Below are 16,158 nucleotides of genomic sequence, written 5' to 3' on the forward strand. Positions count from 1 at the left end.
TTTAGAAGTAGTCGTTTTTCAACGACCTTTGATGCAGAGATGTGAACATGAGCTGAGTTTATCAGTGAAATTTATATTGATGGGAAAGAGCACAATTTCAGTTTTATCTTTTGCTTTGCAGGTGTTTTATGTCTACCTGGAATGTCTTGTTCCTTTCCTTGACCAAATCAGCTTCTGTATTCTTTTCAAAGCTCCTTTTTCATAGCAAATCTTTCTCATCCACCTTTAATCTCTCTCTTATTGCCTCCTAGATACTCATCAACTTCTGTGTGTGGTGTATTGATTTGCACTTGTGGGATTTGTTGGTTTGTAATAGGAGGTCATAAGTCACTTCCTATGTGTATCATTAGTCTCCCCAACCGGACGGCCAGGTCATTTCAGGGAGGGATGGCTCTGTTTCTGTCTGTGCATGTGCGAGTTGCTCCTTCTGTTCCTCACCGATCACCGTCAGTGCTCTCCGTGCCTGTGCTAACTCCCTAGGAGGTCTGTTGGTTATCTCTTTTTGGCTGTCAGATGCTGCATTATTTGTGTAAAATCTTTGTTTTGTGCTTGCTTACCAGCATCTCTAAAAAATGGTCTACTGTAACTGGAAAGAATTAGGTCCTGTTGGTGTGGATGGATGAAGTGAGGAAGCACTTAATCAGGAATGTGGACTATTACTTACATGAAATATATAACCTCCCCAACTCTGTCAAGTTCTGAAATCCATGGGAGAAATGCTGCCTTTGTTTCTTGGTTTTTAATGTTTTTGATCCATATGTTTTAGATGTAGATGAGGTGATTGGATCCAGCTTAGATACTTTTATATTTTAAAGTAAGTTATAGTATATCTATTCTTAGGAACCTTTTCGAAAGATCTCTTCAACATTGGTCCTGTTATTGGTTGCTATCTCAGTATATTTTGATACTTTCCTTCAAATACATACCTGTTCCTTTTGTATGGGCTTCAGTTGTCTTTTCCTTATATAGCATTAAAAGTATGGACAGAACCTGAAACAATTTCTTAGTTCAGATTTCCATGGCTCTTAATGTCAGAGACAATTTATTCATCTAGTTTACCCAAATGAACATATTTCATTCTTTTTTTTTTTTTTTTTTAATTTTTTTTTTCAACGTTTTTTTTTTAAATTTATTTTTGGGACAGAGAGAGACAGAGCATGAACGGGGGAGGGGCAGAGAGAGAGGGAGACACAGAATCGGAAACAGGCTCCAGGCTCTGAGCCATCAGCCCAGAGCCTGACGCGGGGCTCGAACTCACGGACCGCGAGATCGTGACCTGGCTGAAGTCGGACGCTTAACCGACTGCGCCACCCAGGCGCCCCCATATTTCATTCTTAAAAAAATTTTTTTTAATGTTTATTTAATTTTGAGAGAGAGAGAGAGACAGAGCATGAGCAGGGAAGGGGCAGAGAGAGGGAGACACAGAATCTGAAGCAGCTCCAGGCTCTGAGCTGTCAGCATAGAGCCTGACACGGGGCTTGAACCCACGAACCATGAGGTCATGACCTGAGCTGAAGTCAGACGCTTAACTGACTGAGCCACCCAGGCACCCCTGAACATATTTCTATAATAGAAAAATGAATAAATAGAACGTTCCTTAACATGTTGGGTGTATAGACAGAGCCCATTTTGTAAAGCTGTTTAATTCTTCCTCTCAAAAGAGGATTATTGGTTTCCTGCCTTTAATCCAGTCTTAAACAGTTTGACCTTTCTGATGGCTTTTTTGGAATGTTCTGAGGAAAAAAAAATAACAAAACTCACACAACCTGAAGGAATTCTAAGTATCAAAGTTCACCTCTATGAAGGTAATTGGTTCAGAAACTGAGCATTATTTGCTATACTTCAGTGCATGGTAATAGGTCATTGTTCATGCATCTAACTCTGGGATAGCTTGAGTTTGTTTGCCCACGTAGTAATTATGACAAGGGAGGAACATTACCCAGGAGGGGACTCTTTAGAGGGGAAGGTGGCCTGCAGCTGACCCTGTGGAAGCCGTTCTTCTCCTCTTCCAGTCTTCCTGCAAGATGGCTCTGTGTCTGCTGAGACCTTTTTCCCACCTTGAGAATCCTAGGTGGGACTTTGGCCTGGTTCCTTCAAGGACTCTCGAAACTACTTAGCTTGGAGTGGTGCCGTGTGAGTCTGTTCTTGGCAGCAGGCCTTGGCTTTTTTCCTGCTAGGCCCTGTGCCTCTTAGGAGCAGAGAGCAGGTCAGATGCAGATAACACAGGCACGATGTCGGTCTCTGAAATGCTCAGCTGATGTGTATTTCTCCCTCCCCCTAAGGGTTTAATGAAGAACACATTTATCACAGAGTGTAATGAGTAAGAAAGAACATGTGGCTTTTTTTTTTTCCCTTTCTGCTGAATAGCAGAGAGTAGGATAAAAATCTCTCTGTTTACAAGTCAGCTGTATCTCTTTGTAAGTTGTGTTCAAGTAATCTTAAACTTTACTGTTAAGCTAAACTTCTAAACAGTTTCATTTGCAAAGTGTTTCTTGGAGGTCCAAGAGAAGCTTTTGTGAGGATTTGAGGTCTGAGATGAGAATTGTGAGTTAAGCCAAGGTAGAGTTGTGTGTGTGTGGGGGGGGGGGGGGTGGGGGTGGTTTGCATGCACATTGTGTGCATGAATGCATGTGCTTGCTTAGGCAGGGACAGGAGTGTCGAGGAACAGAGGAAGAGTCTTTGCCAGCAGAGGAAACACCATATTCGAAGGCTGGAAGACTCCTGCAAATTTTGACGGATAATGAATCCTTGCAAAGGTTTTACAAGAGCTGTGACCAGCCCTGTTTGCTGAGAAAAGAGAAAGTCCTTGAGCGCCCATCATACCTCTTCAGCCTCTCTTAACAAGTGTTCAGATGCTCCGCCAGAGGAAATGGTGTGTTCCAAGTACAGCTGTGATGGAAATGGAGTTCTTTTAGTGCAGCTGAAGCAATTCCTCCACACAGACTGTCCCATTTTAACAGTAAACTGTCTGTTTAAAACGAAACAAAACAAGCTGGTGGGAGTTGGAAGGAGAAGGAGTTTATGTCAGAAAATGAAAATGAGTTGCTGTAGAAGGCCTGTCTTGGTTATGCTTTCAGAGTTGTTAAGAGGACTCAATTGCTAGTTTGTTTTATCTCTGTGCATGTTTTTGTGGACTTTAATTCTCCAGAAAACGTTAAGGATAAAACAGCCGTCATGTTTTTATTAGGGAACACACTCCTGTTGTTGGAAATGACTGCCTTGCAGCTGACAGGCCATGCCATTTCTCACTGGTGTTTGCCAAGGAGCTAGGGAGACTCAGGGCATCTTCCCTGGTCTTCTTTCCCTCTTCATTTTGGCAAGTCAGGCTTTGAACATAATCAGAGTGTGATTAAGGCTCTATTACAGCAGGTAGAGGGTCTGACTTGAAGTCTAAGAAGTGGTATTTTGATTGTGTTTCCAACTGACTGTAGCTGAGAAGCAAAGGTTAGGAGGTTGTGATATAGTTGACGGTGACACTGCCTTTAGTTTTTGTTAAGCTCAGTTGTGAGTCGAGCTATATTAACTGCTTTACAGACACGAGTCCATTGAATTGTCACAGAAATCCTCATGTTTAGGTAGGTTTGATCAGCCTCAGTGTATAGATGGGGAAGCTGAGGTTGAGTGAGATAAACTAGTTTACAGTTAAACCCAGCATTTGGCGTGGCCACGATTGGAACTGAGGTCCCTCTGTCTCCAAAGCTTTTGCGGGTAACCACTGACTGTTGCGTTATAGTCTCTCTCTCAAAGTAGCCTTTTCTTCCTGCCTTCATCACTTCTTGTCTGTCCCCTCTTTTAAGACACTTTAAACAAAATGTAATCAGAAATCTACCTCTTGAATTGACCCTCGTCTCCTTATGTCCCATTAGGCAGTGCCTTATATTCATGCAAATATTAGCTGTTTTGAGGGGAGAAAGTAAATAGCGATTCTATTTTAGCTCCCCTTGATTCTAAGAGAATTTGTGTTGTGTTATTAATTCTGTCTGTTCCAGGATCCTATTAAAGTGACCAGAAATGTGTAACACAGTTATAGTCCTAGATGTATTCTCAGGGATACCCTTGGGTGCAGTAGCCTGAAGCCAGGCTAACCAGCCAGAAAGACTCATAGACCCAGCTTAGCCACTGACTTTCTGAGACCTTGGGGAAGTCACTTTACCTCTCTGGGCATCACTGCTTTCATCACTGTGGTGTTTGACCCAGGTCACTTCCCAGTCTAGAATGCACAACCTTTATCAGGGCACTAAATAGGTCACATGTTGCATGTCCTTGTATGCCCATTTGTTTACAGAAGGGATGCTTAATGAGATAGAAATTCATTAAAAAGCATTATTAAATTCTTACATTTTGTGTTTCTCCAATTAATGAATACCTGCTAAAATTCAGTATGTTATCAAATGGGGACTTCCTTATTTCTTTTTATTATTATTATTGTTTTTATTTTTATTTTCAGAGACAGAGAATGAGCAGGGGAGGGGTGGAGAGAAAGGGAGAGAGAGAGAATCCCAAGCAGACTCCACACTGTCAGCGCAGAGCCCAACGTAGGGCTCAAACTCACAGACCATGAGATTGTGACCTGAGCCCAAACTGAGAGTTGGCTGCTTAACTGACTGGGTCCCCTAGGCACCTGAATCCTTCTTTCTTTTTAATTAAAAGAGGGCCTCATGCTAAAAGTTAGACATTATTGGTTTTCATGAACTTAAAAAAAATTTTTTTTAACATTTATTTATTTTTGAGAGACAGAGCACAAGTGGGGGAGGGGCAGAGAGAGAGAGAGAGAGAGAGAGAGAGAGAGAGAGAGAGAGGGAGACACAGAATCCAAAGCAGGCTCCAGGCTCTGAGCTGTCAGCATGGAGCCTGGCGCAGGGCTTGAACCCACAAGCTGTGAGATCATGACCCGAGCTGAAGTTGGATGCTTAAGTGACTGAACCACCCAAGCACCCCAGTTTTTATGAACTTTTAAAGTCCTTTCCCAATTAGAATATTCGCTAAGCCTACAAAATGAGTCTAAATACTTGATTACCAAAATTCTGGCTTTTGGTAATCTCTCATTATCTCATTTTTTCCTCTTCTCCATGAGCATTTGTATTTACAATAAAAGGGGGAAAAATCGTGAAGAAATGAATTGACCTCTAAAAGAACCAATCTCCCATAATCTGTCCCTGAACCCCGAATGCCATGCTGTCACGTCTGTAAGTATGGTTGGTCCATGGTCACCCAGTCATCTTTCCCCTCTGCCTCCCTCTGTCCTGTGAAACCCTGCACACCTCACCTTCCTTTCAGACCACAGGCCCCTCTGGCCTGCCCTCGTTCCTCACCCAGCCTTGTTATATGGGAACCCCTCACTGCTTCTGTTACTGTTCTTAGCTTTCTTCCACTTCCTTCTGGGAACATGTCAGCTGTCTGCTGTCTCTTAAGCTTCTGTGTTCCACTCGAATGAATTAAAAGTCTGTCTGAAATGTTACAGTTTATATAGATTACATAATGTTACGTAGGTATTACAGTGGACCTCAATATCTGAAGCTTTTTCATTGCTGCCCATCAGTGCATTTATTGAGTTTCCTTCTTTGTCCCTGTGGTAGCAGTTCCAGAGTGTCTCCACAGAAGGCTGCAACGCTGGCAAACATTTATCAGGAACTTACCATGCTAGAGAAAATGTGCTAAGGACTTTACATGCATTGTGTCATCCCCATTCTTGCCGTGAGACCTAACTTTTCCTCCCTCCATCCCGTCCAGCAAGTACTCGCTGAGCCTCAGCCGTGTCCACGTACTGGTCCCAAGTCACAGGCTGTAGCTGTGATGGAGGGAGACTGGGACTTGGCTCTGGAGAGGCTTCCGCTTCAGAGGGAGATGCGAGAGGTAAATAGGCAAACAGCACATTGTACGAGAAGTGCTCCAGAGGGGAGATGTTTGGTATGTGACAGATGCACCCACTGCAGGATCAGGGGTGAGGATGAGGACAGTGTCTTAGAGGAAGTGACAGCTAAGCACCAATCTAAAGGATGAGAGAATGTGAGTTAGGTGATGAGATAGGGAAATGTAAGGGTGTTCTTGGAAGTAGAACACCCGGATTCTGGAAAGACTCAGGGAACTGAGAGGGGCCAGTACGAATAGAGCCATCGTTCTCAGAGAAATTAGTGGCCTTCGGGTGTGAACCCCATTCACTCCATTTCCTGCCTCCGAAGTGATTTACACCCTCACTTATTACCTCAAATTAGAACCCGCTGGGATCCTTTATTGTCCTTGCGTGTTCGGAGGTGAGTTTTGACACCCTTGCCAGTCAGTCTCAGTAGGAAGTTTGGGTGCCTGCAGAGGAAAACCTTCAAAAACATTATGAGAAGCTTTATGATTATTGTGATGGAGGGGTAGAGTATTTCAAGAGGGCTTTTCAAAGACAATCCCTCCTAAAATTTGGAACGCAGAAATGAAGCCGCTGCTTAGCCTGACGGTGTGGAATAGCAGCTTGGAAAATGGACGCATATCCCTTTTCCGTCAAGACATTTAGTAAATCACATTTTGGCCTCAGCGAATGTTACGCCCTCAAACACCTCGACTGAGGAAAGCATGATGTACCTCAGCTGAAGGGTCTGTAGGGCTGAAGGGTCGGAGCTTCTAGGACACAAAGGTCGGGGATGAAATGATGGACCACACGTGCTCCTGGCCATTTGCAGATGTGAAACGGAGATAAACCCCTTGTGGACGTGGGCCCTCCTGATGGGCCGTACGGGATGCTCATTAGAACAGCCCACAGGCTTCACTGTCCCGTGCATCGTTTACAATAAAAGTGGGCACGAGGCAGCTGCGTGGGAAAATAGTTCAAACTGTTTTTTCAAACCACTCTGAAAGGTGGAAGCTGATGATAACTCGACCTGTTTCTCTCTGCAGGTGAGGGGAGTTTACATCATCCTGTAGACTGTAGTTTTAAATCCAGAGGAATCTTAATTATTTTGTATTTAATAAATATTTATCACTTGCGGGCAGGGGTGTGGGAAGTATGGACAGGAGATGTGCCAACCTATTATTAAATAGTTTGAGGATCGCTGTTTCCCACGGGCCTGATTGTGTCTAGCAGATTATCCGTAGCGCAGCGGTGCACATTCGCATATGCTAAAGCCACGCTCCTAGATCTCCCCCCTCAGTCTCTGTCCCTTCCATTTCTTGCATCTTATAGAGTGGGTGCTGTGATTCTGTTTCACCTTTTTTTCTCCCCATGAAATCTTGAAAAGTTCAATGAGTTAATAGTAATAAAACAAAAATAAAAACACTGTACATTTCTGGGGGGGGGAAATGTGCATATAAAATGTCAATCATCTTCCAAGCTGTTAGTTCCTGAGGCTGAATACCGGGAGCTGCTTTGGCAGCTAGTAGAGGTAAAAGGGAATGGCAAGAGAAAGCTGGCCCTGTTCTCTTCCTCTGGCTACAGGAGGTTGAAAGATGTTGTTTCAGCTGGAGAATTTAAAATGGATTCTTATTCACTTTTTGCCGAAGAGACTGGACTGTTTTGAGTGTTGTAATCTTCTGTAGGCGTGGAGAAAGGTCACCTCCTGATCTTGTTTTGGGGATCGTGGGGCTAAAGCTGTGGCAGAGTCCTTTATCTAGACACAGGCTCTTGTCAGAATAATGTTTGGCCAGGTGTTAATCTGTGTCCTGAGGGACAGTGCTGGAATTCATTATTCATCCGGCGGGAGTTGGGGTGGGAGGAGGAGGTGGGCCTTCTGGGAGGGTGCGGGGCCAGGGCCTGCCTCCCGCCTTTCCTGACATGTGCCATTTGTGAGGAAGGCAGCTGAAGCCCATTTGAGGAATTCTCCTGTCAGCCAGCCAAGAGAGCAACACAGAGGGAGTGAGCAGAGGGAGGGAAAAGCAGGCGGCTCAGGAGGCAGTCCTGGAGTGCAGTTTCCGGAAACACACAGTGTTGTAGGTGCAGAGGGAAGGTGTACAGGAACATAAAGGGGAAGGAGGCCAGGTTTGAGGTAGTGCATTTTCCCGTTTCTCCCCCCTTTGCCCCTTCTGTCTTTGAATACACGTCATCCTCTGGAAGCCTCCGTATCTTGAAAGAAGCCTTTGCCTGAAACACGGCTTTTTCTTCAGTGTTGTACTGTTAGGTTTTTTTCTTTTCCCTTTTATTTTTTTTTTCCATCTTCTCTTCCTCCGAGGGCAGGAGGTGAGACAATGATCAAGTCAAGCTGGTTTTATGTTAAGTTCAAGTATGCAGAGAAGGTAAGTCAATATGTTTCCTTCTCCCTGGGGAAAGCCGCCACCTCCCTGCAGCCTTCTCATGTTGACGGGGCTCCTCGGGCTCCTCGGGCTCCTCGGGCTCCTCGGGGAAGCAAATGAGGCCAGAAGTTTTCTTTGTGACTGTGTTTCCTCTGGCTTAACGGTTCTTGCATGAAACGCGGGCTCTGTGCTGACAGTCTGACATTGCCATTGACCAGGAGGAAAGAATCTTCAAACCCTGTCCCAGAAGCATTATTCAGAATTTGAAGAAGGAAAATAATGAAACTGCTAACAGGAAAGACCGGCTATGCTGCTGGAGATCAAATAGAGAGTTTTCAAGAGAGGTGTTTGTTGGGGAACTTGATGGGTTTTCTGGTCTGGGACAAACTGACAATCACTTCCTGTAACCTGTAGTTTGTTTAGTCAGAGTTTTTATTTTTTTCTTTCAGTTACCTGACTTGACCCACTCCTGTATATCGAAGAAGAGCTTGGCAGTGTTTTTGGGGTGTAGGAAGAATACCTATCATTGTGACTAACCGTGTAGGAGACTATCCTTTAATGTCTGTTGAGGGGGTGGGGTTACATTTTTAGGGAAGCAGTGCATTTTGATTGCATCAGAAATTTTGAGATTACAGTTCTGTGTTTTAGTATGTCATTACTAGGCTCAGGGAAAGAAGTGTCTACTTCCTAACACATACTCACCTTACCTGAACGCATTGGCCGTGTTTGATTCTGGATCCATATGTGTCACTTACTCTAATGGAATTTATAGGGTTAGAAATGAGGTTTCCAGGGGCAACCTGAAATGCCTCCCTTTTGAAATCCTCTCTTCCTTGATTTGCTTGTTGATGATATTGGCATATTGACTGTAAAGTTAAGCTGAGACCCTAGAGAAAGGAGCCGTGATGTGGCAAGATGGAAACGGTGATGACTGTCATCCTACTTCTTATGATTATATATGCATAAGCACGTTGAAAAATCCCTCCTCCGTTCTTCTGGTTTAAAGAAGAAGTTAGTATACTTAGGGCTCATTTCCCCCACATTGTTTCTTTCTGTATGGATCTGTTTCTGCTGTATTTTTATGACCGCAAAATTAGTTACTCCTTAACCCATGTATGTGTATGTGTATACTAATCAAAATAAAGGATTTTTACTTAAAAAAGATCATCCTCCATTTTAAACCATTTGCACTGTTAACTATTAAAGTTATTATAACAAATACTATATAGGGTTGGGAAAGGTTACATCGTAGTTTGGGATTTATTTTATATTCTCCGTGGATTACTTTCCTTTGAATAGCCTATTAGCCATTGTTTGCTGTTACGAATTTTGATAAATTAAAACTGTGTTTTACCTCCTTTACCTTTTCCTTTCACCTTGAATGTCTTGCCATAGAAAACTGAAATTCAGAATTAAGAAATGAGAGTAAACTAGTGTTAAAAGGGGAAAAACATCTCAAGGAATGATCTTCATAAAACGGAAAAAGACAGGAGACCTTAAATTAGTTGCCTCATTTGAATGACCATATTACTATTTTCTTCAGCAACCAAACAAGGAGACAATGCTTTCATACACCGACACGTTTGTATCATAAAGCTAAATAATGTAAGGCTCCAGAGCTAATTGAAGAATATCTTGCTTTTATTAGGGATGGGGGAAAAAGAGAAACAGAAAAATCTGTCTTGTTTTTGACATGTTTGTGGTGCTGTTGATCTCTGTGATTCTCAGCCAATTTTTTATTCTTTTATTTCTTTCCAATGATTTATTTTTTTAAACTTACATTGGAGGTTTTTTGTTTTGTTTTTTCAAAACTCACCAAAATGACTTTAGTTTCTTCTGGAGAGATTAAGAAGCCTTAGTGTAAACCAAGAGTTAGAGATGCTTAAAAAACAAATTTAAACCATTCTTTACTACATTCCAAAAGGGATTCTTTTTATATGGCTGTTAATTTGAAATTTCCTTCAGTATTTTTTAAAGGGGTTAAAAGAAATCCCTCTCTCTGTTTCCAAACACTGACGAAATGATTGATATAAACTTGTAATTGTGGGAAGAATATTTCATCTGCGAAGTTTGCGCACAATTGTAAGAAAATACATTGTGTGACATCTTTGATAGCCAGTCATTTTTTTTTTTAAACTTTTATTCATTTTTGAGAGACAGAGCAAGACAGAGCATGAGTGGGGGAGGGGCAGAGAGAGAGGGAGACACAGAATCCGAAACAGGCTCCAGGCTCTGAGCTGTCAACACAGAGCCCTATGCGGGGCTCGAACCCACAAACTGTGAGATCATGACCTGAGCTGAAGTCAGATGCTTCATCAACTGAGCCACCCAGGCACCCATAGCCAGTCATTTCTTATTTTTACATTTAGGAAAAATGATTGTATCAGTCTTAAATAGTGAACAAGAAAAATTGAGAAATTCAAGTAATTGCATTACCAAAAACAATGGCAACAAGAGAATATTACTCCCTGTGATCATCAGGATTCTGATTCCTTTCCAAAATTTTAAAAATAACTTTGCGTATATTTTTATATGGTAAAGCAAACTTCTCTTTTACCACCATCACACACACATATGCACTTTCTGTAATATTCACGTTTAAATTATTTATGAGTTATCTCTTTGTTGAATTAGGTCGGTATCTAGCCATCACTCTTCTAAAATACTGTTTACTTGAATTAAGTTCATTTTATTCCACTCTCTCCTTCTCATTTTATGCATTCCCTCTGTGCAGTTTTCCATTTTCTTGTGTTTCACCATGTCCTGTAATGGGTTATTCTAAAATCTCTATCACTAGTCTAATCTTTTCCTTGAATTGCAGAGGCATATGTTTCATTGACAGTTGTTTGTTTTTGTTTTTAATGGACTAGTTAGATATCTGTCCTGAAATTCAACAGATAGCTTAATGCAACATCTCTAAAATGCAGTTGATGTCTCTTTCCTCAGCCAAATGTATTTGTATTTCCTCTCACGGGTAAGACATCACTATCCAGCTGGTTATCTGTGTTCCCAAAGGACCCGTTTTAGTTCTGTTCTTACCGTCTCCCTCCTGGCTTATTAGAGGACCCTTTTAATTGGTCTCCATGCTGCCATTCATGATACCTTCCCATGCTAGAAGACACTGCTAGAGTGACATTGTTAAAAGGTCAGTCTGAGTCTCTTAGTCTCCTGCTTATTAATGGTCACCCTCTCCCATCTAAGAATCCACTTGATCTCCTTCAATAATGCAAGCACTTGGCCTTGTATATACATAATGCATTGTATTGTAATTATTCATCAGTCTGTGCCTCTCTAGTACCACAAGATCCTGGAGACCAGAACTCCGTTGTCAGGGTTTTTTGTATCCGTAATACTGGCGTAAAACAGATACCCAGTTATTCCTTAAATGCTATTGATTACTCTGTGCCTCTTTTTGGGAATCTGGCAAACATGAGTTTGAATTCTGCTTCTGCCATTTGTTGATAGTATATGACCTTGGGCAAGATACAGAAATTTGATAAAAATTGTTTCCTCATCTATTAAATCGGGAAACTTATTGCTTACTATGCTTTTAAAACATTAGGGTTTTCATGTTGAGATGATGGTAGACATATATGCAGTCACATGTAATGATACAGAGAGATACCATGTGCCCTTTATCTAGTTTCCCCGATGGTAACATCTTGTAAAAGTATAGTATGATATCAAAACCGGGATATTGACGGTAATATGGTCAAGATACTAAAAATTCTGTCCTCCACAGGATCTGTCATGTTGGCCTTTTATAGCCATACCCCTTTCCTCCTACCCCGGTATCCCCACACATTGACTCTTGGCAACCAATATTTTTTTCTTCATTTTTATTGTTTTGTCAGCTCAAGAATGTTATATGAATGGAACGATACACTATATAACTTTTGGAGGTTGTCCTTTTCCATTCAACATGATGGAGATTCATCCAAGTTGTTGTGTGTTCCCTTTGGTTTCTGGGTAGTAGTCTGTGGTAATAGATTTTAATCATTCCCCCAAGGAAGGACTTCTGCATTGTTTCCAGTTTTTCTATCATAAGTAAAACTGCTATGAACATTTGTGTACAGGTCTTGGTATTGACCTAGTTTTCTTTTCAGTGGGACAAATGCCTAGAAGTACAGTAGCTGGGCAGCTTGCTCATTCATTCATTCATTTAATTTTTAAAGTTTATTTATTTTTGAGAGAGAGAGAGAGAGAGAGACAGACAGACAGACAGACAGAGAGTGCACACGTAAGTGGGAAAGAGGCAGAGGGAGAGGGAGAGAGAATCCCAAGCAGGCTTTGCACTGTCCTTGAGGAACCCGATGTGGGGCTAGAACTCATGAATCCTGAGACCATGACCTGATCTGAAATCAAGAGTCAGATGCTTAACCAACTGAGCCACCCAGGTGCTCCATGCTGGGTAGCATATGTAATTTTTAGGAAGCCACCAGGCAGTCTTTGAGAGTAGCTGTATCATTCATTGTGCATTCTCATTGTGCTTTTAATTTGCATTTCCCTATTTATAGCTAATGATGTTAAACATCTTTTCACGTGCTTGTTATCTGAATATCTTCTTTTGTTAAATATCTCTTGGTAAATGTCTTTTGCCTATTTTCTAATTGGGTTTACTTTCACTGCTCAGTTTTTAAAAATTCTTAAAATTTTCTAGATACTAGTATATTATTGGGTATGTAGTTTGTAAATATTTTCTCCCAAACTGTAGCTTGTATTTTCATCCATTCTCTTCAACAGCACTTTTCCCAGAGCAAAAAATTTTAATTTTGAGATGGTCCGATTTATGACATTTTTTTCCCCTTATATGCCTTGCTTTTTTGTTAAATCTGAGAACTGTTTGTTTATCCCTTGATTGTGAAGATTTTCTCTTTATTTTTTTTGTTTGTTTAAAGAGTTTTATAATTTCACATTTTACATTTCGATCCATGATCCATTTTGAGAGAAGTTTTATGTAAGATATGAAACTTAGGTCAAAGTTTTGTTCGTTTTGCTTAAGTGTGTGTCTAATTAAGCACCGTTTGCTTTTCTTTTCTTCATTTAATTGCTCTTGTTCCTTTGTCAAAAATCAGTCTGTACTTGTGTTGATCTATTTCTGAGTCCTTCTGTTCAATTAATCTGTCTATTTTTCCACCAATACCGAACAGTCTTGGTTCTGTGGCTGTATAATGTTGTGAAATGGAATATAGTGATTTCTCCCAGTTTGTTCTTCTTTTTCCATTGATTTAGCTGGAATCAAGGACTGTTTGTGCTTTCCGTATAAATTTTAAAATTATCTTGTCTGTGTTTAAAAATATCTTCCTGGCATTTTTATAGGAATAGCATCCATTAAACCAGTATATTGATTTGGGGAGAATTTAAAAATTTACTATATTGAGTCTTTCTATCTATGAAGCAGGTATGTCTCTTCTGCAGTTAGATATTCTCTGGCTTTTTTACTCATCGTTTTGTGGCTTTCAACATATGAGTCCTTACATGTTTTTGTCAGATTTATAACTATTTGGTTTTTGGAGCAATGACAGTGGTATTGTACTTAGAATTTGAGTCCCACATGCACATTGTTAGCATATAGAAATACAACTTACTTTTGTATGGTGTTTTTGTATCCTGTGACTTTGATGAATGGACTTATTAGTTCCAGGAGTTTATTTGTAGATTCTTTGATATTTTCTGTGTGGACACTCATGTCATATAAGATAGGGGCAGATTTATTTCTTCCTTTCTGATGTGTAAATTTTTATCTTTTTCCTAATCGAACTGGATAAAACTTCTAGTTCTGTGTGGAATAAGAGAGATAAAACTGAATATGTTTTGTCTTGTTCCTTATCTCTGGGGGAAAAGCACTCAGTCTTTTATGGTTCAGTATAATATTAGCTCTAGGTTTTTTATAGATGTTCTTTATCAATTTGAGAAAGTTCCTTTCTATTCCTAGTTTTCTGAGTTTTAAAAATCATGAATTGATATTCAATTTTGTCAGATGCTGTTTCTGCAATAATTGATATGATCATTTGATTTTTCTTGAGCCTGTTAAAATGTGGATTACATTGATTTCTTTTAAAATATGGAACCATCCATGTATGTCTGGAATAAGTCCAATCTGGTCATAGTATATAATGACTTTTCTGTATTGCTATGCTTATTTTGCCCATATTTTTAAAAGGATTTTTTGCATCTACATTTTTGAGAAATACTTGATCCATAATTTTATGTATTTTTTGGTAAAGGTTTTGTTATCAGAGTATTGTTAGTTTTATAAAATAAAATCAAAGTATTTGCTTCTCTTCTGTTTTCTAGAATAGATTGTGTATAATTAGTGTTAGCTCTTTTTAAACCTTGTGTGGAATTCTCTAGTGAAACACATCTGGACATGGAAATTTCATTTTTGGGAATTTAATTAAAAACTTTTTTTTTTAATGTTTATTTATTTTGGGGAGAGAAACAAAGTTTAAGTGGGGGAGGGGCAGAGAGAAAGGGAGACACAGAATCTGAAGCAGGCTCCAGGCTCTAGGCTTTCAGCGCAGAGTCTGATGTGGGGCTCAAACCCATGAACTGCGAGATCATGACCTGAGCAGAAGTTGGATGCCTAACCGAATGAGCCGCCCAGGCGCCCCTCATTTTTGGGAATTTTCAAATAAATTTAGATTGTCAGTAATTATTGGGGTATTTAAATTATCTTTTATATTGTATGAATGCTGATAGATGTTGTTTTTCACAAAATGACCCACTTTCGTCTAAATTGCCAAGCTTAAGTGTGCAGAATTGTTCATAGTATTTCCTTGTTATTCTTCTGATGTCTGTATAGTGATATTCCTGTTTCGTGCCTAATACTAGTAGTTGATGTCTTTTTCCTTTTGTCATTTTTGCTAAAGGTTTTCAATTTTATTGATCCTTTCGAAGAACTAGTTTTTTATTTCATTTAATTTTTTTTTGTTTTTCTGTTTTCAACTTCATTTCTTCCTTCTACCTTTATTATTTCCTTCCTTTTACTCATTTGAACTTTTTTGTTTTTGTTCTTGAGGTGATAGTTGTGATTATTGGTTTGAGAGTTTTCCTTTTTTTTTTTTAAATGTGAACATTCAGTACTATCAACTTCCTTCTCAGCACTGCTTTTTGATTCTCATGAATTTTGACATGCTGTATTTTCATTTTTATTCAGTTGTATGTATTTTTTAAATTCTCCTCAAGACTTCTGCTTTGAAACATGGCTTATTTAACAGTGCATAGTTTGGTTTTTGAGTGTTTAGACTTTATTCTCTTATCTTTTTTCAGTTATCATTTTCTAGTTTGGTTCCATTGTGGTCAGAGAACATAGTGTAGGGTTTATATTTTTGTATATTTGCTGAATTTTGCTTCTGGTACATCATATGATCTGTTTTGGTATGGTTTACATGGGTACTTGGAAAGAATGTGTATTCTGCTTTGGATAGACTGTCCTATATATGTCAAGTGGATTCTTTTGGTTGATGATGTTGAGCTCTCCATCTTTGATGATTTTCTGGTTAGTAGTTATATCAATTTTTGACAGAGGGATGTTGAAATTTCCAATTATAATTATGATTTTGATTCTCATTTATGTCAGTTTTTGCTTCATATATTTTTAGCTCTACTGTTTTGTACACATATAGTCATTAAACTAAAGTTCCTTTTTCTCTCTCCTCTCAGCTCCTGGTAACCACCATTCTAATTTCTGTTCCTATGAATTTTACCACTTTTATGAGTAGAACCATGCTTTGTATTTGTCTTTTTGTGACTGGTGTTTTTCACTTAGGATAATGTCCTCAGGCTTCAGCTATGGTGTAGCATGTGGCAGGATTTCTTTCCTTTTTAAGGCTGGATAATCTTCAGTGTATGTATATATCCATTCATCTACTGATTAACATTCGAGTTACTTCTTTCTCTTGACTATTATGAATAGTACTTCTGTGAATATGGGTAGTATGAGACCCT

The 16,158-nt window shown here is 39.9% G+C and overlaps 1 protein-coding gene across 6 annotated transcripts in view; it reads left to right on the top strand.

The window, feature by feature from the left end:
* The window catches only part of AUTS2 (activator of transcription and developmental regulator AUTS2), a 1,133,525-nt gene that overhangs the window by 348,340 nt on the left and 769,027 nt on the right, over positions 1-16,158 (top strand). Inside the window, exon 1 of one of the 6 annotated variants that reach the window (XM_058710841.1) lies at positions 8,149-8,211. The exons of the other annotated variants lie outside the window; for them this stretch is intronic. Coding sequence (XP_058566824.1) covers positions 8,164-8,211 — 48 coding nt within the window. The 5' untranslated portion in view covers positions 8,149-8,163. Of the gene's footprint in view, positions 1-8,148; positions 8,212-16,158 lie in introns of those variants that run through there. 6 annotated transcript variants of the gene reach the window in all.

Source organism: Neofelis nebulosa, chromosome 18 (assembly GCF_028018385.1).
Source record: "Neofelis nebulosa isolate mNeoNeb1 chromosome 18, mNeoNeb1.pri, whole genome shotgun sequence".
In the NCBI taxonomy this organism is placed as follows: Eukaryota; Metazoa; Chordata; class Mammalia; order Carnivora; family Felidae; genus Neofelis; species Neofelis nebulosa.